The sequence below is a fragment of the Hemitrygon akajei genome, chromosome 4, assembly GCF_048418815.1.
Source record: "Hemitrygon akajei chromosome 4, sHemAka1.3, whole genome shotgun sequence".
Classification (NCBI taxonomy): domain Eukaryota; kingdom Metazoa; phylum Chordata; class Chondrichthyes; order Myliobatiformes; family Dasyatidae; genus Hemitrygon; species Hemitrygon akajei.
In genome coordinates this window covers 186,116,343-186,142,305 of record NC_133127.1, presented here as the reverse complement: position 1 = coordinate 186,142,305, position 25,963 = coordinate 186,116,343, and the positions used below count along the sequence as shown (strand labels likewise).

The window sequence follows — 25,963 nt, the reverse complement described above, 5'->3', positions numbered from 1 at the left end:
AATTAGGCCTCACCAAAATCTTCTTTGTACTGCCTCCACTGCTCGTATATCATTGCTGGCACAATACTCCATCTCTCTTGTAATAAAGCTCAAAAAGTTCAAAGCAATTTCATTATCGAAGTACGAGGGGTGATTGATAAGTTCATGGCCTAAGGTAGAAGGAGATGAGTTATACAGCTCTCGTTAAATGCACATGCAGATCAACTCTTTGATTATGCAGAAAGTTTGAAGTTAATAACTCACCAGGGTGATTGATAAGTTCGTGACCTAAGGTAGAAGATGAGTTATTTGCTCATCTATTGCTTCCTGCCTGTCCTTTTGATACAAAGTATATCCTTTGATGTTAAGCTCCCCAACTATGACCTTCTTTCAACCATGACTCAGTGATGCCCACATCATACTGACCAATCTCATGAGGTGCCCAAGGATGCAATCCCGGGATCGAGTGTGTTATTGATTGTAATAACAGCATTTTAATTTGTGTTTTATATAGTCTTGGGTATTGTATATATGTTTTAATTCTAATGATTTTGTCATTGAATAAAATAATATATACATCTCAGATGTTCACACATACACATATACATGTGGGTTTTGTAGAGGAGGGGTGAGGTGTTTGGGAGTAAGAGGAGTGATGGGATGAGGAGTGGACTGATGAGACGGTGAGTGTGGCGAAGTCACTGACTCAATAGGGGACGGAAAGGGGAGGAGGACATGTTCCTGTCACAAACTGGTGGCCGACGTGGATAAGATAAAGATGGGGTGAGGAGGAGTGAAACAACAACAAGGAAGCGGGAGTGATAGGACGTAGAGGGAGAGGAAGTGATGGGGCGGAGAGGGAGAGGAAGTGATGGGAAGGGAAGGGAGGGGATTGATGGGACAGGTTGCAGAGCAACAGGATGGGCGGTGGGTCCACCTTATTCCAAATGCTACACTCATTTAAAAAGAGCACCTTCAGTCCTGCATTCTTCGCCCTTTTGAATTTTGCCTCCATGGTACAATTTAACTCTGCATTCATGTACCTATCTAAATTTCTCTTCAATTTTGAAATTGAACCTATATCCGCCACTTCCTCGTTTCACACTCACCATCCTCTGAAGAAGTTTCCCCTCATGTTCCCCTTAAATGTTTCACCTTTCCCCCTCACTGCATGGTCTCATTTCTAGTCTCAATCAACTTTAGTGAAAAAAAATCTGCAACACTTTACACAGTGTATACCCCTCATCATTTTGTATACCTCTATCAAATCTTCCCTCATTTCCTACACTCTGGGGAATAAAGTCCTAATCTATTCAATCCTATAACCCAAATCCTCAAGCAACATCCTTGTAAGTCTTCTTGACATCGTCCCTGTAGATAAGTAACCAAAACAGTCTCTGTAACAAAGGACAGGCTCTTCCATGGTGGTTCAAATATGTCCATCAGATCAGAATCAGGTTTAATATCACGAGCGTATGTTGTAAAATGTTTTGCAGCAGTAATGCAATGCAATTTTTTAAATTATAGATTACAATTAAGATATTTATTTAGAAACATAGAAAACCTACAGCACAATACAATCCCATCGGCCCAGGAAGTTGTGCCGAACATGTCCCTACCTTAGAAATTACTAGATAAATAAGTGTGAACATACACACTTCGTTTAGTACAAAAAGAAATACTGAGGTAGTGTACATGGGTTCATTGTCCATTCAGAATTCTGATGGCAGTGGGAAAGAAGGTGTTCCTAAAACATTGATGTGAGTCCTTAGGCTCCTATACCTCTTCCTGGAGGTAGCAATGAAAATAGGACACGTCCTGGGTGATGGGGGTCCTTAATGATAGATGCTGCCTTTTTGAAGCACCACTCCCGATGCTGCAGAGCTACCGCCCATGATGGAGCAGGCTGAATTTGTAACTTCCCGCAGCTTTTTCTGATCCTGTGCAGTGGCCCCTCCAGACAATGATGCAACCAGTTAGAATGCTCTCCACAGTACATCTTGCAAGAGTCTTTGGTGACTCCACAAACTCCTAATGAAATATAGCCACTGACGTGCCTTCTTTGTAATTACATTAATATGTTGGGCCCGGAATAGATATTCAGAAATGTTAACACCCGGACAGTTGAAACTGCTCAACCTTTCCACTGCTAATCCCTTGAAGAAGACTGGTGTATGTTCCCTGAACTTCCATTTCCTTAAGGTTCTTTGCTGTGACATTCACTATGAAGTCTGATGCCATTTCCTTGCCTCCCTTTACTTATTCACAATAATTGTTCTTTGCAGATCCCGCACACTCGCATAAAAAACAATGATTTGACTCTACTGTGGGTATTCCCCATCAAAAGAATTGAAACTCATGACTCCCTCCCGCAACCCAAAAAGATGTGCAAAGTTGGAGGGTTAATTAAACACTGTCTATTGTCCCTAGGTGAGTGCTGGAAAAAATTTGGAACATGAGGAGAATAGATTTGGGCAGTTCTAAAGTGGTACTGGTCAAGACAGGCTGAAAGCCAATGGGGCCTCCCACAACGAAAAATAATTACAAGTGAGGAATCAGAAAAACTTTCCAGACTATGGAAAAGTGTGAACTGATTATGTTGGTGCTGTGTATTTAATATTTAAGTAGTATTTGAGTAATGTTGTAAATATATTGTTTCATTAGGCATTCTTGTTAGTTTAAATAATTCAGTACAGGTTATATGAAAAAATAAGTTAATTGCATACATCACGACACTACCACATGATACGTGCCCACCTCGCTTAAAGTAAAAATGAAAGTACACAAGTTTATCTCCAGGCTCCCTTGTTTTTCTTTCATTTAGTTATTGTTTTGAAATTACAAAATGTAATTGGCTCCAGATGGGCTGAATGGCTTCCTTTAGAACACAGAACATTTTAGCATAGTACAGGCCCTCTGGGCCGCAATATTGTTCTGTCCTTTTAACCTACTCTTAAGATCAATCTAACCCTCCCCCCCCCCCCAATTTTTCTTTCACCCATGTGCCTATCTAAGAGTCTTTTAAAAGCAAGTGCCTTTATCTGCCTCTACCTCCACACCTGGCAGCTCGTTCCACACGCCCATTACTATCCGTGTAAAAACTCAACTCTGACATCTCCCCTAGACTTACCTCCAAACATCTTAAAAGAATGCCCCTTCGTATGAGCCATAATTGACAAATCTTGTGATGATGATGAATAAAAATGTTTCCCTAACATTTGTCGTCATGGTCAAGTGCCCTTCTAATGTGATCCTGGCTAAAATGGCTAATTATCAATTCAAAACAGAGACATTGATGCCAGTGTGTGGTGATGAGACCCTGCATTAGAGAAGACCACAGCATCTCAAGCCTGGAGACAAAGATTGCAGAACTAATCTGTGCAGGAACCAGCACCGACAAACCGCTGAAAAAAATTGAACATCTGCAACATTTTGATTTCCAACTGCTGAAAATATTTGCAAAGCTGGCCATAGTGATGAAATCACATAGTTTAGATTGCAGTAGTTTGGAGTGAAGAACAAAATCAAAGAGGTTCCCTTCCAAACTAATAACTTCTAGCCATTTGATTTACATAGTTATTAGTTTGGAAGGGAACCTCTTAGATTTTGTTCTTCACTCCAAACTACTGCAATCTAAACCATGTGATATCATCACTATGGCCAGCTTTGCAAATATTTTCAGCAGTTGGAAATCAAAATAGTTACAAAGAGAAAAGATATTTACAAAGATCAAAAGGACAATAGCCTATACACAACTAATTCCACAATGAAGGCATCCTTAAATGTGCAGATTTTTTTAAAAAACAGTTTTCATTTTATCTTAAGCCAAGTATCTTTAGCCAGCTGGTGGTGTAGTGGTATCCACACCGGACATCGAGGCCAATGATTCTGGGTTTGAAACCGGCCAGCTCCTTGCATGCTTTCTATCCATGCTGCGTTGAGTGTCTAGCTAGCACCTCAGCCTCATAAAAAAACAGACAAATGCTAAAGAAATGGCAAGGTCGTGGAGAGGAACTCAAGTTTATCTTTAGTAATAAAATTACTATAGTTATTACCTTGAAACTCCTATAGCTCCACTGGAGAAGCATCATGTCTTGGGAAGATGTGAGATAGTGTTGCTCCTCCTTCCCTTTCTCTCATGGTCCATTGTCCTCTCCAATCAGATTTCTTCTTCAGCTCTTTACCTCTTCCATCACTCACCTCCTGGCTTCTCATTTCATCCCTCCTCTCCCACACTCACGGACTTTATCTGTCATCTGGCTTCACTAAATCATCTTCTGGTTTGTGCTTCTTCCCTACCCCCCCGCCCACCTTGTTATTCTGGCTCTTCCCCTTCCATTCCAATCCTGATGGAGGGTTCCAACCCAAAACGGTGTCTGTGTGTCTGTTCGACCAAAAAGCACTTCCACCGAATGATCAGGACTGCACAGAACATCATTGGGACTCAACTACCAGATATGGAAACCATCTATAACTCAAGATGTCAACGATGTGCTCCCAACATCATGATGGATTCATCCCACCCCAGTAATCACCTGCTCAATCTCCTACCATCCAGCAGGAGATACAGAAACCTCTCTGCATGGACATCCAGAGGGAAAAACAGCTTTTTCCCTCCTCCCAGGGCTGTTATACAACTGAACGATGACCCACCACCCTCCTACCCACAGTCCATAGGCACAATGCACAATCTATTAAGTGCAATATGTGGAGATAATGCTTCATGCTATTTTTATGTTTAATTATTCCACTTTATACCACCGACATGTGCAACACTTCTTTTAATTTTAGAGTTGTTTGTTTTTAATTCAGTTGTAACTAAGATGTCACTGTAAGTAGCTGAGATGTTATTTTAAGTTTAGTGATTGTTTTTTTGACATCTGAATTGCCAGTGTGCTGTTTACACTCGAGTAGCACTGCAATCTTGTTGCCCTCAGCAATGACAATAAAGCTCCAACTAACTGGATTTCCAGCATCTGCAGAATCACTTGCATCTGTGTCTTGGGAATTTCCTTGTACTAACACAATCAACTGATTAGTAAAGAATTTTTAATACCACTAATAAATGTAAAAAAAATTCATACAGAACAAAATTCTATTTACAGTGTAATAGTAAATCGGCAATATTAAATATGCCACAGATAAGCTGCCATCCATATCTATATAAGCAAAAAAAAGTATTTTTGCTGAAGAGTGCTTAAAAACATCCAAAACACTACTTCAGAAACTTGTCCAACTTTTTCTGAATGTTTGCAAAAGCATCCTTTCCCATGTAGTCCATGTTTCCTTCCTCCCACCTGCGCCGGTCCTGAGCTTGGACAGGGTCCACTGGCTCTGAGCTCAGCGAGAGCGCCAAGAACGAGTCTGTTATCTCCTCCTGGCGAGATGGAAAGAAAAGATGTGAGAACATTCTACCAATGTAAAACAGAAAAGGCACAAATACAAACGAGAGCAGGACATTGAGGGGAGTAAAGAAAAATGACAGGGGGTTGGGGGCTACAGAATCACACATATATACAAAGAATTGAACAGACAGCAGATAAGCATGCTTGATCCAAAAAAAGAATTTTACTGAATACAATAAGGAGTCCTCATGAAGGGTCTTGGCCCAAATCTTCCACTGTTTATTCATTTCCATAGATGCCGTGTGACATACTTTCCTTCAGCATTTTGCGTGCTTTGCTTTGGATTTCCAGCATCTGCAGACCTTCTCAAGTTTATGATTATACCTTATTGAATATCCCTTTTCAAATATGGTTAACATTAAAATATAACCAAAAATGGGAAATTAGAAATACTCCTTGGTCAATCAGAATATGAATGAGAAAGATCAAATTACAAATGCAATAATTGGCCAGTGTTCAGATTAAGAATTTCCTCACAATCTACCTCATGATGATGTTACGCCTTATCATTTACAAAGTCTATAAAAAGTATTCACCACCCCCCCCCCAGCCCGGAAGTTTTAATGTTTTATTCTTTTATATCATTGAATCAGTGGATTTAATATGACTTTTTTGACACTGATCAACAGAAAAAGACTTCCATGTCAAAGTGAAAACAGATCTCTACAAAGTGATCCAAATTAATTACAAATATAAAACACAAAATAATTGATTGCATAAATATTCACTCCCTTTAATATGACACACCAAATCATCACTGGTGTAGCCAGTTGGTTTTAGAAGTCACATGATTACGTAGTTAAATTGAGATCTGTTTTTTGAGATCTATGTGCACTCAAGGTGTTTCAATTGATTGCAGTAAAAATACAACTGTATGTGGAAGGTCCAACTGCTAGTGAGTCAGTATCCTGGCAAAAACTACACCACGAAGACAAAAGAACACTCCAAGCAACTTAGCAAAAAGGTTATTGAAAAGCACAAGTCAGGAGATGGATACAAGAAACTTTCCAAGTCACTACATATCGCTTGGAATAGTTAAATCAATCATCAAGAAACAGAAAGAATATGACACAGCTGTAAATCTGCCTAGAGCAGGCCGTCCTCGAAAACTGAGTGACCATGCAAGAAGAGGACTAGTGAGGGGGGCCACCAAGAAACTATGACAACTCTGGAGGAGTTACAAGCTTCAGTGATTGAGATGGGAGTGACTGTGCATTCAACTGTTGTCCAAGTCATAGCTTTATGGGAACACGCACAACACGCTGGAGGAACTCAACAGGTCGGGCAGCATCCGTGGAAACAAGCAGTCAACATTACGGGCTGAGACCCTTCGTCAGGTCTGAAGAAGGAGGGGTCAGAGGCCCTATAAAGAAGGTGGGGGGAGAGTGGGAAGAAGGCTAGTAGGTGCCAGGTGAAAAACCAGTAAGAGGAAAGATCAAGGGCGGGGGGAGGGGAAGCAGGGAGGGGATAGGCAGGAAAGGTGAAGAAGGAATGTAAGGGGAAAGCACTATGTTTAGTAGAAGAGGGCAGAATCATGAGAGGTGATAGGCCGCTGGAGGAGGAGGGAAACTGGGATGGGGGAAGGGAGAGGGAGGGATTTATCAGAAGTTGGAGAATTCAATGTTTATGCCAAATGTTCTTTATAGGGCCTCTGCCCCCTCCCTCTTCAGACCTGACAAAGGGTCTCAGCCCGAAACGTTGACTGCTCGTTTCCACGGATGCTGCCCGACCTGCTGAGTTCCTCCAGCGTGTCGTGCGTGTTGCTTTGACCCCAGCAACAGCAGTGTACTTTGTGTTTATAGCTTTATGGGAGGCTGGCAAAGAGAAAGCTACTGTTGAGAAAAAATAACTCACATGAAATCTTGACTAGAGTTTGCCAGAGGGCTTGTGGGAGACTCTGAAGTCAGTTGGAAGAAGATCCTATGGTCTGATGAAACCAAAATTGAGCTTTTTGGCCATCAGTCTAAATGCTCTGTTTGGCATAAGCCAAACACCACACATCATCAAAGACACACAGACCCTACCATGAAACATGGTGGTGGCTGCATCATGCTGTGGGGGTGCTTAACTGTAGCAGGCCCTGGAAGGCTTGTGAAGATAAAGGGCAAAATGAATGCAGCAAAATACAGGGAAATCCTGGAGGAAAACCTGATGCAGCCTGTGAGAGAACTGCGACTTGGGCGAAGATTTGTTTTCCAGCAAGACAACGACCCCAAGCATAAAGCCAATGTTACATAGGAATGGCTTGAAAACAATGAAGATAATGACCTGGAGAGGTCATGTCAGAGTCCAAACCTCAATGCAAGTGAGAATATGTGACCAGATTTGAAAAGGGCTGTTCACTCACAATCCCTATGCAGTGCGGCAGCGTTTGAGCAGTTTTGTAAAGAAGAATGGGGAAAATGTGTTCAGATGTGCAAAGCAGATAGAGACCTATCCACACAGACACAAGGCTGTAATTGCTGCCAAAGGTACTGACTTGAAGGGGTGAATACTTATGCAATCAATTATTTTGTTTTGTATTTGTAATTAATTTATATCACTTTGTAAAGATCTATTTTCACTTTGACACAAAAGTTTTTTTCTGTTGATCAGTGTCAATGCCAAAATAAATCCACCGTGACTCAATGTTGTAAAACAATAAAACATGAAAACTTCCAAGGAGGGGTGAATACTTTTTCTATGTACTGTACTTGCACTACATTTTTCTTAAGCACTGTAGTTTATATACAATATTCTGCATTAATTGTTTTACCTTGTACTACCTCAATGCACTGTGCCATGATCTGACCTGCAAGTACAGCATGCAAGACAAGCTTTTTCTTGTATTTTCTTGTATCTTGTGATAATAGTACAACAATACCAAAATTATTCCCTAACAGTGGTGTGCAGAAGAGCATCTCTGAACACACAACGCATCAAACCTAGAAGTGGATCGGCTACAGCAGCAGAAGATCATGAACGTACACTCAGAGGACTGTGAAACCACCAAAATACAAAAGCAGACAAATTGTGCAAATAAAAAAAATATACAGAGAACGCAAGTTATAGAGCCCTTCAAAATAAGTTAATTGACATTCAGAGTTGAACAAATAATTACATAGAGTCAATGAAAAACTACATATGAAGACTGATAGACAATCAATGGGCAAAAGAAGACAAACTGAGAGGGAAGGAAAGGGAAGGGAAGGGAGGGGAAGGGAAGGAAGGGAGGGGAAGGGAAGGAAGGGAGGGGAAGGAGGAGAAGGAAGAAAGGAAAGGAAGGAAAGGAAAGGGGGGGAGGAGGGAACTGAGAACATAAATCGTAGAATCCTTGTAAGTGAGCCCAGTGTGGAGTCGAGTGAAGTTACCCAGGAGCCTGATAGTTGAAGGGCAATAATTGTTCCTGAACCTGGTGATGTGAAAGCTAAGGCTCCTCCACCTTCTGCCCGATGGTAGTAGCAAGAAGAGACCATAGCCTGGATGGTGGGGATCCTTGATAATGGATGCTGCTTTCTGATGCCAGCGACCTTTACAAATATGTTCAGTGGTGGGAAGGGCATTGCCTGTGATGGACTGAGCTGTATCCATCAATTGGATCCATTACTACCTCACCCTGCCTCAACCCATCTCACACGTATTGTGTAATCTCTAGGAAATATTGCTGTATTGAAGGGCCAGCCAGAACAACAGACTGTCAAAGGCATGGACGGCACAATCTCATTAGATAGTAAATTTGCCTACAGATCCATCCATTACTGTACACTGTTTCTTAGAAAGAATACCGACTACAAGAACCACAAAAATCTAAATTGGAGGTGCTTTTACATTGAAAATATGCACTTACTTTTACAGTCTGTTCAGATGTGTCAGGAGATATTTCCTTTACCTAAAGGAAAGATTATTCAAATGTAATATATTAACAAACAAATTTTCTAGTCTCCATCTCTAGAGACGGCTTATCTACTGATGTCTACAATAAGCCTATAGACTCTCACAGCTACCTGGACTATTCCTCTTCCCACCGTCTCTTGCAAAAATGCTATCCCCTTCTCACAATTCCTCCGTCTCCGCCGCATCTGCTCTCAGGATGAGGCTTTTATTTCCAGGATGAAAGAGATGTCTTTCTTTTTTTTAAAAAAAAAGGGGCTTCCCTTCCTCCACCATCAACTCTGCTCTCAAACACATCTCTTCCACTTCCTGCACATCCGCTCTCACCCCATCCTCCCGCCACCCCACTCGGGATAGGGTTCCCCTTGTCCTCACCTACCACCCCACCAGCCTCCGTGTCCAACATATAATTCTCCGTAACTTCTGCCACCTCCAACGGGATCCCACCACCAAGCACATCTCCCCCCTCCCCTTTCTACTTTCCACAGGGATCACTCCCTACGCAACTCTCTAGTCCATTCGTCCCCCCCATCCCTTCCCACCGATCTCCCTCCTGGCACTTATCCTTGTAAACGGAACAAGTGCTACACCTGCCCTTGCACTTCCTCCCTCACCACCATTCAGGGCCCCAGACAGTCCTTCCAAGTGAGGCGACACTTCACCTGTGAGTCAGCTGGTGTGGTATGGTGCTCCCGGTGCGGCCTTTTATATATTGGTGAGACCTGACACGGACTGGGAGACTGTTTTCACTGAACACCTATGCTCTGTCCACCAGAGAATGCAGGATCTTCCAGTGGCCACACATTTTAATTCCACATCCCATTCCCATTCTGATATGTCAATCCATGGCCTCCTCTACTGTCAAGATGAAGCCACACTCAGGTTGGAGGAACATCACCTTGTATTCTGTCTGGGTAGCCTCCAACCTAATGGCATGAACTTTGATTTTTCTCATTTCCATTGATGCCCCTCATCCCCTTCTTGCCCCATTCCTTGTTTATTTATATATTATTTCCCCTCCTTTTTTTTCTTTTCTCTCTCACTTTTTTATCTCTGTGCCCCTCTCATAATCACTCCTTGCCTGCTCTCCATCTCCCTCTGGTGCTCCCCTCCCCCTTTCTTTCTGCCTAGGCCTCCCGTCCTATGATACTCCCCCTTCTCCAGCTCTGTATCCCTTTTACCAATCAACTTTCCAACTCTTAGCTTCATTCCTCCCCCCCGTCTTCTCCTATCATTTCAGATCTCCCCTTCCCACTTTCAAATCTCTTACTATCTCTTCTTTCAGTTAGTCCTGACGAAGGGTCTCAGCCCGAAACATCGGCTGTACTTCTTCCTATAGATGCTGTCTGGCCTGCTGAGTTCCACCAACACCATGTGTAGGTTTCTGTCACTCTACACAAGGATGTTGCTAGGATTGGAGAAGGTACCTTACGAGAATAGGTTGAGTGAACTTGGCCTTTTCTCCTTGGAGCGACGGAGGATGAGAGGCGACTTGATAGAGGTGTATAAGATGATGAGAGGTATTGATCGTGTGGATAGTCAGAGGCTTTTTCCCCAGGGCTAAAGTGGCTAACACATGAGGGCATAGTTTTAAGGTGCTTGGAAATAGATACCAAGGGGCTGTCAGGGGTAAGTTTTCCACACAGAGAGTGGTGGGTGCGTGGAATGCACTGCCGGCAGTGGTGGTGGAAGTGGATACAATACGGTCTTTTAAGAGCCTCTTAGATAAGTACATGGAGCTTAGAAAAACAGAGGGCTATGTGCTAGGAAAACTCTAGCCATTCTCCTCCGAAGACACAGTACAGGCCCTTCAACCCACAATGTTGTGCTGACCTTTTACCCCATTCCAAGATCAAGCTAACTCTTCCCTCCTACATTTTTCTTTCACTCATGTGCCTGAATTCTTAAATATCCCTAATGTATCGGTCTCTACCACACTCCTGCATTCCATGCACTGCTCACTCTGTGTAAAAAAAACCATACCCAATAATTTTAAGGTGATTGGAGGAAAGTATGTCCTCTCATATTAGCCATTTCCACCCTGGAGGGGAAAAAAGTACTTACTGTCTACTTGATCTACACCTCTCATCTTGTAACTTTTATCAATTCTCCTCTCATCCTCCTCCGCTTCAACCTTGCCCCATAAGACATCATCTGTAACCCAGGCAGCGGGCTGGTCAATCTCCTCTGCACCCTCTCTAAAGTTTTCATATCCTTCCTATAATGAGGTGACCGGAACTGAACCCAATTTTCACAAAATACCTCCCACAGCTATGCAAAGTCTCGTGGTGCCAACTGAAAAGGCAGAGCTCGTGCAGCACAGGAATGCAATACATCACAGATCATTTGTTGTGGTCCCCCCGTATTTACCTCACAAAATAGTGTGACATGATTTCCTTGGGAAAAAAATCACCCCTAACACAATCTGTTAAACGCTTGAGTATAGTGGCCACTTTATTAGGTACACTTGTACACTTGCTTGCAATGCAAATATTGAATAAGCCAATCACGTGGCAGCAACCCACTTGTTCCAACCAAGCATCAGATCGGGGAAAGAAATGTTATCAAAGTGACTTTGACCATGGAAGGATTGTTGGTGGCAGACAAGTTGGGTTGAGTATCTCAGAAACTGCTCAGGTCAGCAGGAGACGCTCACGGAGTGAGCACTGTTTCAGATTCGCTCCATAACCTTTACTTTTTTTTAACCTATGATCACCCTTATTTAACTGATTTTTACCTACACCAAAAGATTCTTGCTACTTTTTTGGACTTATTTTTAAGAGTTTATTGTGAATTTTTGAAGAAATGAATACAGAAATGGCTCTTAGATCTAAAGGGCGAGAACCTGGGAAGGATCCTAACGGGAATGGGAAGAAGAAGCAGGTTGTTCCTAAGCGCACTGAATTGACTTATTAAATGTTATTGGAGGTTTTAAATGAAAAATTTGAAGAACAACAACAAATTTTTAAACAAGATATAAAGGCTTTTCAAGATTATATGAATAAGATGGATTCAGTAGTTAACCAGCAGCAAGTTCTAATCGCAACTCTGCAAGAAGATGCTCGGAAGCCAGATTTGATAATCAAAAAACTGGAGCAGAACTTACTTTCGACGATTAAACAAGTGGACACACTTAAAGCCAAGAGTGTCGACTTTGAGAATCGGTCCAGAAGACAGAACCTACGCATACTTTGTCTCCCAGAAGGTATTGAACAAGGGGACCCCTCCAAGTATTTTGCTCAACTTTTAAAGGATGCATTCCCTTCTGTATTCCCAGACAGTCCTCCGTTACTCGATCGCACTCACAGAATTATGCGTCGATCACCAAGTGCTTCAGCTAAACCACTGGTTGTAATTGTCCGATTTCATTATGTGCATGTTAAAGAGCAACTTATTTGTGTGGCTCGGCGTGTAGGGATGGTCAAATTTCAAGATCACAGCTTCCGTTTAGTAGAAGATTTTAGTCCAGAAGTAATGAAGGCAAGGTTTCTTTTTAAACCTCTGATGTCTGAATGTTATGAGAAAAATCTAAAACCTGCGCTCTTATACCCTGCGAAGCTCAGAATATCCCCTCCGAATGCACCACGACGTTTTTTCTTTTCTATATCTGAAGCGAGAAGCTTTCTGAAAGAGAACTTCCCTACTGCTACGGATTCTCATCCCTAATAAATGAGTGATTTTGATCATGCAAGATGGTTTTTATTTCCAAAACCAGATTTTTTTTTTCTTCTGGCTATTGGTGTAGGTTTACTCTATATTTTATACTCTAGTTAAAGTTTTTTTCGACATACTAATCTTGTTATTTTACTTACTTCAACCACTGTACTTTATCTTTGGTTATTATTATTAATCCTTCGAAGGTGATTTTTTTTTACTAAGATGGTGGTTTCTTTAAAGTATTTTTGGGTTTTTTTCTTTGATTTTGCCATTTTTTTCTCTTTCGTCTTCTTACTATAATGCATTTCTTATCATAGTTTAAATTTTTTTTTGGTTTGTTTTGGTTTTTACCTGATTTATAAGTTCCTAGTGATTATATTCTTTTTGGGTTTTTTTATGACCAATTATATTAAGAAGTTTGGTTTTAGTTTAGTGATTATTATTTCTTTAGGGTTTGGGTGGATCTTTTTTTTATCCTTTATATACGGAGTTGTCTTCTGCTGATATGGGGGTAGATTTAGTTTCATTTTTCCTTTTTTCCCAGCCTATTCCTGGCTGGGGTGGTCTTTTTACTCTTTTTCTTTTTTGTTTCTTCTTGGGTGGGGGGTGGGAGATCTTTTTCTAAAGCTTATATTTCTTATATCAGTTTTTTTTAGTTTTTTCATTTGGGCTGATTTGAAACTACAAAAATGTCCGTGATGTCGTCACTTCCGGGTCCGCCCCTTATTTTTGTTCCTCTTCTGGGTGCATGAGTTCATAATTTGGTTAACCCTTTATATATCAAAAGGTTGATTTCAGTAATATGGCTCAGACCAATTTTGTCTCTTAGAATACTAATGGCTTAAATCATCCGGTTAAATGGAAAAAGATTTTCAAAGTATTCCAAAGACTTAAGGCTCATATTATTTTTGCACAAGAAACTCATGTGAGGAAAGAGGACAATTATCGCTTCTTTAGGTTTTGGAGGGATCAACTGTACCATTCGAATTCGAATGCTAAAGTAAAGGGAGTTTCAATTTTTATTGACTCCTCTATTGCATTTGTCCAACACGATATCTTTTCGGATCCGAATGGTAGATTTTTGTTAATTACTGGCTTACTTTTTAACAAAAAGGTTGCTATGGTTAATGATTATGCTCCAAATGTGGATTGTCCTGATTTTTTTAAGTCCTTATTTACTTCTCTACCTCATCTAAATGAATATAAGTTAATAATGGGTGGTGACTTTAATTGCTGTTTAAATCCTTTGTTGGATAAATCTATATCTACTCAGACTTTACCTAATAAGTCGGCCACTTATATTAACTCTTTTTTGACTGATAATGGAATTTTTGATATTTGGAGATTTCGGCATCCTAACGACAAAGCGTTTTCATTTTTCTCACATGTTTATCATTCCTATTCGAGAATTGATTATTTTTTTATTGACTCTTGTTTTATTCCATCGGTAATTGGTTGTAATTATGATATTATAGCCATCTCTGACCATGCTCCATTAAAATTTTCTATTAAATTTACGGATACAGCTTCTAGTGCTAGACAATGGCGATTTGATTCTACCTTACTGCAAGATCCGGATTTTATTAAATTTATGAAGGAACAGATTGATTTCTTCTTTTCAACTAATTCCATGGATTATATTTCTTGTGGAACACTTTGGGACACTTTTAAAGCATATATACGTGGACAGATTATCTCCTACTCTGTTGGTCTGAGAAAACGCATTAAGAAGGAAACTCTTTTATTGGTTGATAAAATTAAAGAGATTGATAAGAAATATTCGATTACTCCTAGTAAGGAGCTTTACAAACAAAGGGTTGAACTTCAAACGGAACATAGTTTATTACTTACATCTTCGATTGAAAGTCAATTAATGAAAACCAGATCTGATTTTTATATACATAGTGATAAATCAGGTAAACTGTTAGCTAGTCAATTGAAGAATGCTTTGGTTAAACGTCAAATTACTATGATCCGTCAGCAGAATGGGGATCTGACAGTTAACCATGATGAGATAAATAAATCATTTCAAGATTTTTATACCTCCCTGTATCATTCCGAATTCCCTCATGATCCTAATACCATGTGTGATTTTCTTGGGAAATTGAATTTCCCAAAATTATCATCAGATGATCTTTCAATATTAGAAACTCCTATTACGGATGCAGAAATTAAAGGGGTTATTTCCTCTATGAATTCTGGGAAAGCACCAGGTCCAGAAGGGTATACAGTAGAATTTTAAAAATGTTTTTCCGCTACTCTTTCTCCTTGGTTATGCAGGGTTTTTGAAGAAGCAATTAGATTGGGCAATCTGCCACAATCTTTTTATAGAGCTTCCATTTCTTTAATATTGAAGAAAGATAAAGACCCTACTGACTGTGCATCCTATAGACCAATATCTTTATTGAATGTAGATTCCAAGATCTTTTCCAAGTTACTGGCATCCAGGCTGGAGAAGGTATTACCCCAAATTATTTCGGAAGATCAAACTGGTTTTATTAAAAATCGCTATTCTTTTTTCAACGTTAGGAGATTATTGAATATTGTTTATACTCCTTCACATAGCACTTCAGAATGTGTCATTACATTAGATGCGGAGAAAGCATTTGATAGGGTTGAATGGCCATACTTATTTAATGTGCTTGAGAAGTTTAATTTTAGTCCGACATTCATTTCCTGGATTAAACTGATATATCATACTCCAGTAGCCTCGGTGCTTACTAACAATCAAAGATCTCCCTTTTTTCGTTTATTTCGGGGTACTAGACAAGGCTGTCCTCTTTGTCCATTATTATTTGATATTGCTTTAGAACCCTTAGCAATTGCTATCAGAGAATCACAGAATATTTTTGGCATTAATCATGAGACAGATATACATAAGTTATCATTATATGCAGATGATTTATTATTATTTATTTCTGATCCTGAGAAATCCATTCTGGCAGTTTTATCATTATTGCCTCAATTTAGTGATTTTTCCGGGTATAAATTAAATCTCAATAAGAGTGAATTGTTTCCTTTAAATAGACAGGTTCCAATTTATGGAAATTTACCTTTTAAATTAGTTAATGACTCTTTTATTTACTTAGAGATTAAAATCACAAAAAACTATAAAGACTTATTTAAGGTTAATTTTTTACCCTTAATTGAACAAGTTAAAGGTTTGTTTACTAAGTGGTCACCACTATCTTTATCTCTGATAGTTCGGATTAATGCTATTAAGATGGTTATTTTACCCAAGTTTTTATATATATTTCAAGCGGTACCAATTTTTATTCCAAAATCTTTTTTGCTAGTGTTGATTCAAAAATTTCCTCATATATATGGCAGAATAAAAATCCTAGGTTAGGTAAAATATATTTACAGAAGGCAAAGAAGGAAGGTGGATTGGCATTGCCTAATTTTAGATTTTATTATTGGGCAATTAATATCCGATATTTGATATGTTGGTTAAAGGATTGGGATATATCTTTTAGCCCTCATTGGGTGAACTTGGAAATTAAATCTGTACAAGGGTTTGCATTGGGTTCTATTTTAGGGACTTCTCTTCCCTTTGCTCTTTCTAAATTGCCGAAACGAATTGACAACCCGATAGTTAAACATACTTTATGTATATGGTTTCAATTTCGGAAATTTTTTGGGTTGACTCAGTTTGTTTTAAATATTTCTATTGTATCCAATTGCTTTTTTTATCCTTCTATTATAGACCAAGCTTATTCAGCTTGGAAGACTAAAGGATTATTAGGATTTTCCAATTTATTTTTGGATAATTGTTTTATGTCTTTTGAGCAATTATCTAATAAATATAATTTGCTTAGATTTCATTTTTTTAGATATTTACAGATTAGGAATTTCTTAAATACTGTACTTCCTACTTTTCCAAATTTTGTGTCTTCAGGTATTTTGGAGAATTTGTTTGAACTAAATCCGTTTCAGAAAGGGCTAATATCAAAACTTTACAATATAATTATGAAGATACGTTCAGAGCCCTTTTATAAGACTAAAAATGATTGGGAAAGAGAACTTAACCTTACTATCCCTATTGAGAATTGGGATAAAATTCTTCAATTAGTTAATACATCGTCTATATGTGCTAAACATTCATTAATACAATTTAAAGTTGTGCACAGGGCTCATATGTCCAAGGATAAATTGTCTTGTTTTTATTCCTATATAAATCCTATTTGTGACAGATGTCATTCTGAGATAGTGTCTTTAACTCATATGTTCTGGTCGTGTCCGCTCTTGAAAAAATATTGGAAAGATATTTTTGATATTATTTCTGCGGTATTGAACATTGATTTACAACCTCATCCTATTACTGCAATTTTTGGTTTACCAATGATGGACTCACTCCATTTATCCTCTTCCGCATGTCGAATGATTGCATTTCTTACATTAATGGCTAGAAGATCTATTTTGTTGAATTGGAAAGAAATTAATCCTCCTACCATATTTCTCTGGTTTTCTCAAACTATGTTATGTCTAAATTTAGAAAAAATTAGAAGTGTTGTATTTGATACTTCTAGTAAATTTGAAAAGACATGGAGACCATTTATTCAATATTTTCATATGATGTAATATGACCCTGTTCCAAGCCTATTTGTTTTTCCAGTTTCGATTTTATATATGTTGAGAGGATCAGAGTTGACGACACTGATGATTTTGTATTTTTGTGAGGTATTATAAACAGCCCTTTTTTTTCTTTTTTTCTTTTTCTCTTTTTTTGTTTTTTTTCTTATTAGTTATTAGATTATTAGATTAGGTTTTTTTGCATATTTTTTTCTTTTTCTTTTTTCTGTTTTTTTTTAATATATATTATGATATACTTAGGTTTGCCTTGTTTATTTGTATATTGTATCATTTATGATTTGGGAATACTCATTGCTTATGTATTCTTTCATGTTCAGATGAAATGTATATGTTTGTAATCCCATTATCTATGTATCAATTTTGTTTTGTTGATATTAATAACAATAATAAAAAGATTGAAAAAGAAAAGAGTATCTCAGAAACTGCTGATCTCCTGGGATTTTCATACACAACAGTTCTAGAGTTTACAGAGAATGGTGCAAAAAACCAACAAATATCCAGTGAGCAGCAGTTCTGTCAGCGAAAATGCCTTGTTAATAAGAGAGGTCAGAAAAGAATGGCCAGACTGGTTCAACTGACAGGAAGGAGATGGTACCTCATATAAACATGTGTTACAACAGTGGTGCGCAGAAGAGCATCTCTGAACACACGTGTCAAATATTTGAGGTGGATGGGCTACATTAGGTACAGAAAGTACCCAATAAAGTGGCACTGAGGTTAGGTAGCCAGGTAGTGCTTCCTTCCCACATAGGTGGATTTTACCTTAAAGAGTAACCAGGCAGATTAGCCGTTTTGGTTTACGATGGTAGTTCCAGTTTGATATTCACCTGTATCATCTCTGGAGATGGTGATCTGGATTCCATGACAAATTGGACACTCTTCCGTTCTACTTTATTTGCAAATACTGCCTGCTGAAAAGAAGGGAAATGAATCATAACAAAGTTCAGACCAGGTTGGGTGCCACATAGATACAGCTACTGTTTATTAAACCTTAGGAATTCACACAGGGTTGGGTTAAAGCAGCCCAAGCACTTTGCAATGTAATGCATTTCAGAGAAAAATACGACTCATGGTAGCGAGTTGCTCCCAGGAGATTAGCTTTACTTGCCACATGTACACTGAAACGTAACAGTAAAATGCATTCACAAACAGGAGAAAATCTGCAGATGCTGGAAATCCAAGCAAGAGCTCAGCAGGTCAGGCAGCATCTATGGAAAGGAGTAAAGAATCAACATTTTGGGTTGAGACCATTCATGCTGCTTAAAATGCATCGTTTGTATCAACAACCAACACAGTCTGAGGATTACACTGGCACAGTCCGCAAGCGTTGCCATGCTTCTGACACCAACTGAGCATGCCCACGACTTATTAACCTTTAGAATGTGAAGGAAAGCCAGAGGACCCAGACAAAACCCACGTGTTCATGGGGAAAGACATACAAACTCCTTCCAGGCCGTAGTGGGATTCGAACCCCGGTCACTAGTGCTGTAAAGCATTGCACTAGCCACAATGCTACTGTGCTGCTAACGTTATGATATACTCCTCCATGCACTCATGAGCAGACGACTGAAGCTGCTGCGCATGCGCCGTTGTTTTTAACTGAACTATCAGTCTCGAAGCATGGCGGCAGCGGTGGTGTTCGGAAAATTGATTTTTTCAACCGCAGCGCCCGATTTTTCAACTTGCAGTTGGCAGCATAATAATAGCGCAACTCTGAAACATCGGAGGGTGAGTGTAAGAGCAGGAAAATATCAACCGAGACGAGCAACGAGCCACAAGTAGAGGCGGGTGTAGTATCAATGCCTGGAGGTGAGACAGCAGAACCTCAACAGCACCCAGCACCCGCGGGTGACCCCGTGCCGGGGAACCATGGTCCGGCCAGAAATCCTTCCCCCAGTCAGTGGCATTCGCCCGCCACCAGTCGTGATGTTCAACCACGGACCGATAGACGGATGGAAGACATGATGGCAGATGTGGACTAACTATAGCGTCGTAGCACAAACCGCACAAACAAGTTCCAGCGTACCAGGCGGCATTATTTTTGCATACAATTGGACTGTCAGGACTTGAGGTCTACAACAGTTTTGTGTTCGCAGACGAGGCCGAAAGCCAAGACCTCAAAGATTTTAGCTGCATTTGACAGATATGCCATCGTTGAGAAAAATGAGATATATGAACGGTACTTGTTCAAAAAGTGGTAACAAGAACAAGGTGAGACCGATCGGCAGGAGACGCTCATGGAGTGAGCACTGTTTCAGATTCGTTCCATAACCTTTACTTTTTTTAACCTATGATCACCCTTATTTAACTTATTTTTACCTACACCAAAAGATTCTTGTTACTTTTTTGGACTTATTTTTAAGAGTTTATTGTGAATTTTTGAAGAAATGAATACAGAAATGGCTCTTAGATCTAAAGGGCGAGAACCTGGGAAGGATCCTAACGGGAATGGGAAGAAGAAGCAGGTTGTTCCTAAGAGCACTGAATTGACTTATGAAATGTTATTAGAGGTTTTAAATCAAAAATTTGAAGAACGACTAATTTTTAAACAAGATATAAAGGCTTTTCAAGATTATATGGATAAGACGGATTCAGTAGTTAACCAGCAGCAAGTTCTAATCGCAACTCTGCAAGAAGACGCTCAGAAGCCAGATTTGATAATCGAAAAACTGGAACAGAACTTACTTTCGATGATTAAACAGGTGGAAACACTTAAAGCCAAGAGTGTCGACTTTGAGAATCCGTCCAGAAGATAGAACCTACGCATACTTGGTCTCCCGGAAGGTATTGAACAAGGGGACCCCTCGAAGTACTTTGCTCAACTTTTAAAGGATGCGTTCCCTTCTGAATTTCCAGATAGTCCTCCGTTACTCAATCGCGCTCACAGAATTATGCGTCGATCACCAAGTGCTTCAGCTAAACCACCGGTTGTAATTGTCCGATTTCACTATGTGCATGTTAAAGAGCAACTTATTCGTGTGGCTCAGTGTGTAGGGATGGTCAAATTTCAAGATCACAATTTTTGATTAGTAGAAGATTTTAGTCCAGAAGTAATGAAGGCAAGGCTTCTTTTTAAACCTCTGATGTCCGGATGTTATGAGAAAAATCTAAAACTTGCGCTCTCATACCCTGCGAAGCTCAGAATTTCGCCTCCGAATGCACCATGGCGTGTTTTTCTTTCTTCATCTGAAGCGAGAAGCTTTCTGAATGAGAACTTCCCCACTGCTACGGATTCTCATTTCTAATAAATGAGTGATTTTGATCGTGCAAGATGGTTTTTATCTCCAAAACCAGATTTTGTTTCTGGCTATTGGTGTAGGTTTACTCTATATTTTATACTCTAGTTAAAGTTTTTTTTCGACATACTAATCTTTTTATTCAACTTACTTCAACCACTGTACTTTATCTTTAGTCATTATTATTAATCCTTCGAAGGTGAATTTTTTTTTACTAAGATGGCAGTTTCTCTAAAATATCTTTGGCTTTTTTTTTTGATTTTGCCATTTTTTTTCTCTCGTCTTCTTCCTATAATGCATCTCTTATCTCAGTTTAAATTTTTTTTTGGTTTGTTTGGGTTTTAACCCAATTTATAAGTTACTAGTGATTGTATTCATTTTGGGTTTTTTTACTACCAATTATATTAAGAAGTTTGGTTTTAGTATAGTGATTTTTTTTTTAGAGTTTGGGTGGATCTTTTTTTTATCCTTTATATACGGAGTTGTCTTCTGCTGATATGGGGGTAGATTTAGTTTCATCTTTCCTTTTTCCCAGCCTATCCCTGGCTGGGGTGGTCTTTTTTTTCCTCTTGGGTGGGGGGTGGGAGGTGTTTTTTAAAATCTTATGCTTCTTACATTAGTTTTTTTTAGTTTTTTCATTTGGGCTGATTTTAAACTACAAAAATGTCCGCGATGTCGTCACTTCCGGGTCCGCCCCTTATTTTTGTTCCTCTTCCGGGTGCATGAGTTCATAATTTGGTTAACCCTTTATATACCAAAGGGTTGATTTCAGAAATATGGCTCAGATCATTAATTTTGTCTCTTGGAATACTAATGGCTTAAACCATCCAATTAAACGGAAAAAGACTTCCAAAGTATTCCAAAGACTTAATGCTCATATTATTTTTCTACAAGAAACTCATGTGAGGAAAGAGGACAATTATCGCTTCTTTAGGTTTTGGAGGGTTCAACAGTATCATTCGAATTCGAATGCCAAAGTAAAGGGAGTTTCAATTTTTATTGACTCCTCTATTGCATTTGTCCAACATGATATCTTTTCGGATCCAAATGGTAGATTTTTGTTAATTACTGGCTTACTTTTTAACAAAAAGGTTGCTATGGTTATTGTTTATGCTCCAAATGTGGATTGTCCCGATTTTTTTAAGTCCTTATTTACTTCTCTACCTAATCTAAATGAATATAAGTTAATAATGGGTGGTGACTTTAATTGTTGTTTAAATCCTTTGATGGACAAATCTATATCTACGCAGACTTTACCTAATAAGTCGGCCACTTATATTAACTCTTTTTTGACTGATAATGGAATTTTTGATATTTGGAGATTTCGGCATTCTAAGGACAAAGAGTTTTCATTTTTCTCACATGTTTATCATTCCTACTCGAGAATTGATTACTTTTTTATTGACTCTTGTTTTATTCCATCGGTAATTGGTTGTAATTATGATATTATAGCCATCTCTGACCATGCTCCATTAAAACTTTCTATTAAATTTACGGATACAGCTTCTAGTGCTAGACAATGGCGATTTGATTCTACCATACTGCAAGATCCGGATTTTATTAAATTTATGAAGGAACAGATCATTTCTTCTTTTCAACTAATTCCATGGAGGATATTTCTTGCGGAACAATTTGGGACACTTTTAAAGCATATATACGTGGACAGATTATCTCCTACTCTGTTGGTCTGAGAAAACGCATTAAGAAGGAAACTCTTTTATTGGTTGATAAAATTAAAGAGATTGACAAGAAATATTCGATTACTCCTAGTAAGGAGCTTTACAAACAAAGGGTTGAACTTCAAACGGAACATAGTTTATTATTTACATCTTCGATTGAAAATCAATTAATGAAAACCAGATCTGATTTTTATATACATAGTGATAAATCGGGTAAACTGTTAGCTAGTCAGTTGAAGAATGCTTTGGTTAAACGTCAAATTACTAAGATCCGTCAGCAGAATGGGGATCTGACAGTTAACTATGATGAGATAAATAAATCATTTCAAGATTTTTATACCTCCCTGTATCATTCCGAATTCCCTCATGATCCTAATACCATGTGTGATTTTCTTGGGAAATTGAATTTCCCAAAATTATCATCAGATGATCTTTCAATATTAGAAACTCCTATTACGGATGCAGAAATTAAAGGGGTTATTTCCTCTATGAATTCTGGGAAAGCACCAGGTCCAGATGGGTATACAGTAGAAATTTTAAAATGTTTTTCTGCTACTCTTTCTCCTTGGTTATGCAGGGTTTTTGAAGAAGCAATTAGACTGGGCAATTTGCCACAATCATTTTATAGAGCTTCCATTTCTTTAATATTGAAGAAAGATAAAGACCCTACTGACTGTGCATCCTATAGACCAATATCTTTATTGAATGTAGTTTCCAAGATCTTTTCCAAGTTACTGGCATCTAGGCTGGAGAAGGTATTACCCCAAATTATTTTGGAAGATCAAACTGGTTTTATTAAAAATCACTATTCTTTTTTCAATGTTAGGAGATTATTGAATATTGTTTATACTCCTTCACATAGCACTTCAGAATGTGTCATTTCATTAGATGCGGAGAAAGCAGTTGATAGAGTTGAATGGCCATACTTATTTAATGTGCTTGAGAAGTTTAATTTTATTCCGACATTCATTTCCTGGATTAAACTGATATATCATACTCTAGTAGCCTCGGTGCTTACTAACAATCAAAGATCTCCCTTTTTTCGTTTATTTTGGGGTACTAGACAAGGCTGTCCTCTTTGTCCATTATTATTTGATATTGCTTTAGAACCCTTGGCAATTGCTATCAGAGAATCACAGAATATTTTTGGCATTAATCGTGAGACAGATATACATAAGTTATCATTATATGCAGATGATTTATTATTATTTATTTCTGATCCTGCGAAATCCATTCCTGCAGCTTTATCATTATTGGCTCAATTTAGTGATTTTTCCAGGTATAAATTAAATCTTAATAAGAGTGAATTGTTTCCTTTAAATAGACAGGTTCCAATTTATGGAAATTTACCTTTTAAATTAGTTAATGACTCTTTTATTTACTTAGGGATTAAAATCACAAAAAACTATAAAGACTTATTTAAGTTAATTTTTTACCCTTAATCGATCATATTAAATGTTTGTTTACTAAGTGGTCACCACTATCTTTATCTCTGATAGGTCGGATTAATGCTATTAAGATGGTTACTTTACCCAAGTTTTTATATATATTTCAAGCGGTACCAATTTTTATTCTGAAATCTTTTTTTGCTAATGTTGATTCAAAAATTTCCTCATATATATGGCAGAATAAAAATCCTAGGTTAGGTAAAATATATTTACAGAAGGCAAGGAAGGAAGGTGGATTGGCATTGCCTAATTTTAGATTTTATTATTGGGCAGTTAATATCCGATATTTGATATGTTGGTTAAAGGATTGGGATATATCTTTTAGCCCTCATTGGGTGAACCTGGAAATTAAATCTGTACAAGGATTTGCATTGGGTTCTATTTTAGGGACTTCTCTTCCCTTTGCTCTTTCTAAATTGCCATAACGAATTGACAATCCGATAGTTAAACATACTTTACGTATATGGTTTCAATTTCGGAAATTTTTTGGGTTGACTCAGTTTGTTTTAAATATTCCTATTGTATCCAATTGCTTTTTTTATCCTTCTATTATAGACCAAGCTTATTCGGCTTGGAAGACTAAAGGATTACTACGTTTTTCCGATTTATTTTTGGATAATTGTTTTATGTCTTTTGAGCAATTATCTAATAAATATAATTTGCTTAGATTTCATTTTTTTTAGATATTTACAGATTAGGAATTTCTTAAATACTGTACTTCCTACTTTCCCAAATTTTGTGTCTTCAGGTATTTTGGAGAATTTGTTTAAACTAAATCCTTCTCAGAAAGGGCTAATATCAAAACTTTACAATATAATTATGAAGATACGTTCAGAGCCCTTCTATAAGACTAAAAATGATTGGGAAAGAGAACTTAACCTTACTATCCCTATTGAGAATTGGGATAAAATTCTTCAATTAGTTAATACATCATCTATATGTGCTAAACATTCATTAATACAGTTTAAGGTTGTGCATAGGGCTCATATGTCCAAGGATAAATTGGCTCATTTTTATTCCTATATAAATCCTATTTGTGACAGATGTCATTCTGAGATAGTGTCTTTAACTCATATGTTCTGGTCGTGTCCGCTTTTGAAAAAATATTGGAAAGATATTTTTGATATTATTTCTGCGGTATTGAACATTGATTTACAACCTCATCCTATTACTGCAATTTTTGGTTTACCAATGATGGACTCACTCCATTTATCCTCTTCCGCTTGTCGAATGATTGCATTTCTTACATTAATGGCTAGAAGATCTATTTTGTTGAATTGGAAAGAAATTAATCCTCCTACCGTATTTCATTGGTTTTCTCAAACTATGTTATGTCTAAATTTAGAAAAAATTAGAAGTGTTGTATTTGATACTTTTATTAAATTTGAAAAGATATGGAGACCATTTATTCAATATTTTCATATGATGTAATATGACCCTGTTCCAAGCCTATTTGTTTTTCCAGTTTCGATTTTATATATGTTGAGAGGATCGGAGTTGACGACACTGATGATTTTGTATTTTTGTGAGATATTATAAACAGCCCTTTTTTTTCCATTTTTTCTTTTTCTCTTTTTTCTTCTTTGTTTTTTTTTCCTTATTAGTTATTAGATTATTAGTTAGTTTTTTTGCATATTTTTTTTCTTTTTCTTTTTTCTGTTTTTTTTAATATATATTATGATATACTTAGGTTTGCCTTGTTTATTTGTATATTGTATCGTTTATGATTTGGGAATACTCATTTATACTGTAATCATTGCTTATGTATTCTTTCATGTTCAGTTGAAATGTGTATGTTTGTAATCCCATTATCTATGTATCAATTTTATTTTGTTGGTATTAATAATAATAAGGTTGAAAAAGAAAGAAAGAAAGAACAAGGTGAGACCTTTGAATCGTTTCTTGCCAGCCTTAGATCTCTTGCAAAGACATGTAATTTTTGCTCGTGTATGTCAGACAGTCTGATGAGAGACAAGATCGTACTGGGCATTAACAACTCCTAAACCAGAAAAAGTCTGTTACAAGAGAGAAAGCTAACGCTCAATAACATTAGGTGTGATTCAGCCATTTCTGTGCTTTTACAGATGTCAATGTAA

General features: G+C 37.9%; 1 protein-coding gene across 16 annotated transcripts in view; it reads right to left on the bottom strand.

Moving 5' to 3' along the window:
- Positions 1-5,011: 5,011 nt before the first annotated feature.
- The window catches only part of gyg2 (glycogenin 2), a 120,065-nt gene continuing 99,113 nt past the window's right edge, over positions 5,012-25,963 (bottom strand). For 9 of the 16 annotated variants that reach the window (XM_073044215.1, XM_073044223.1, XM_073044226.1 and 6 more), the window contains 3 exons: positions 18,332-18,415; positions 9,211-9,252; positions 5,012-5,356 (listed from right to left, as the gene is read on the bottom strand). In XM_073044215.1, the coding sequence (XP_072900316.1) occupies positions 5,195-5,356; positions 9,211-9,252; positions 18,332-18,415 (288 nt within the window). In that variant the 3' untranslated portion in view covers positions 5,012-5,194. The remainder of the gene's footprint in view (positions 5,357-9,210; positions 9,253-18,331; positions 18,416-25,963) is intronic. The other 7 variants (XM_073044225.1, XM_073044221.1, XM_073044211.1 and 4 more) reach the window with 3 other exon arrangements.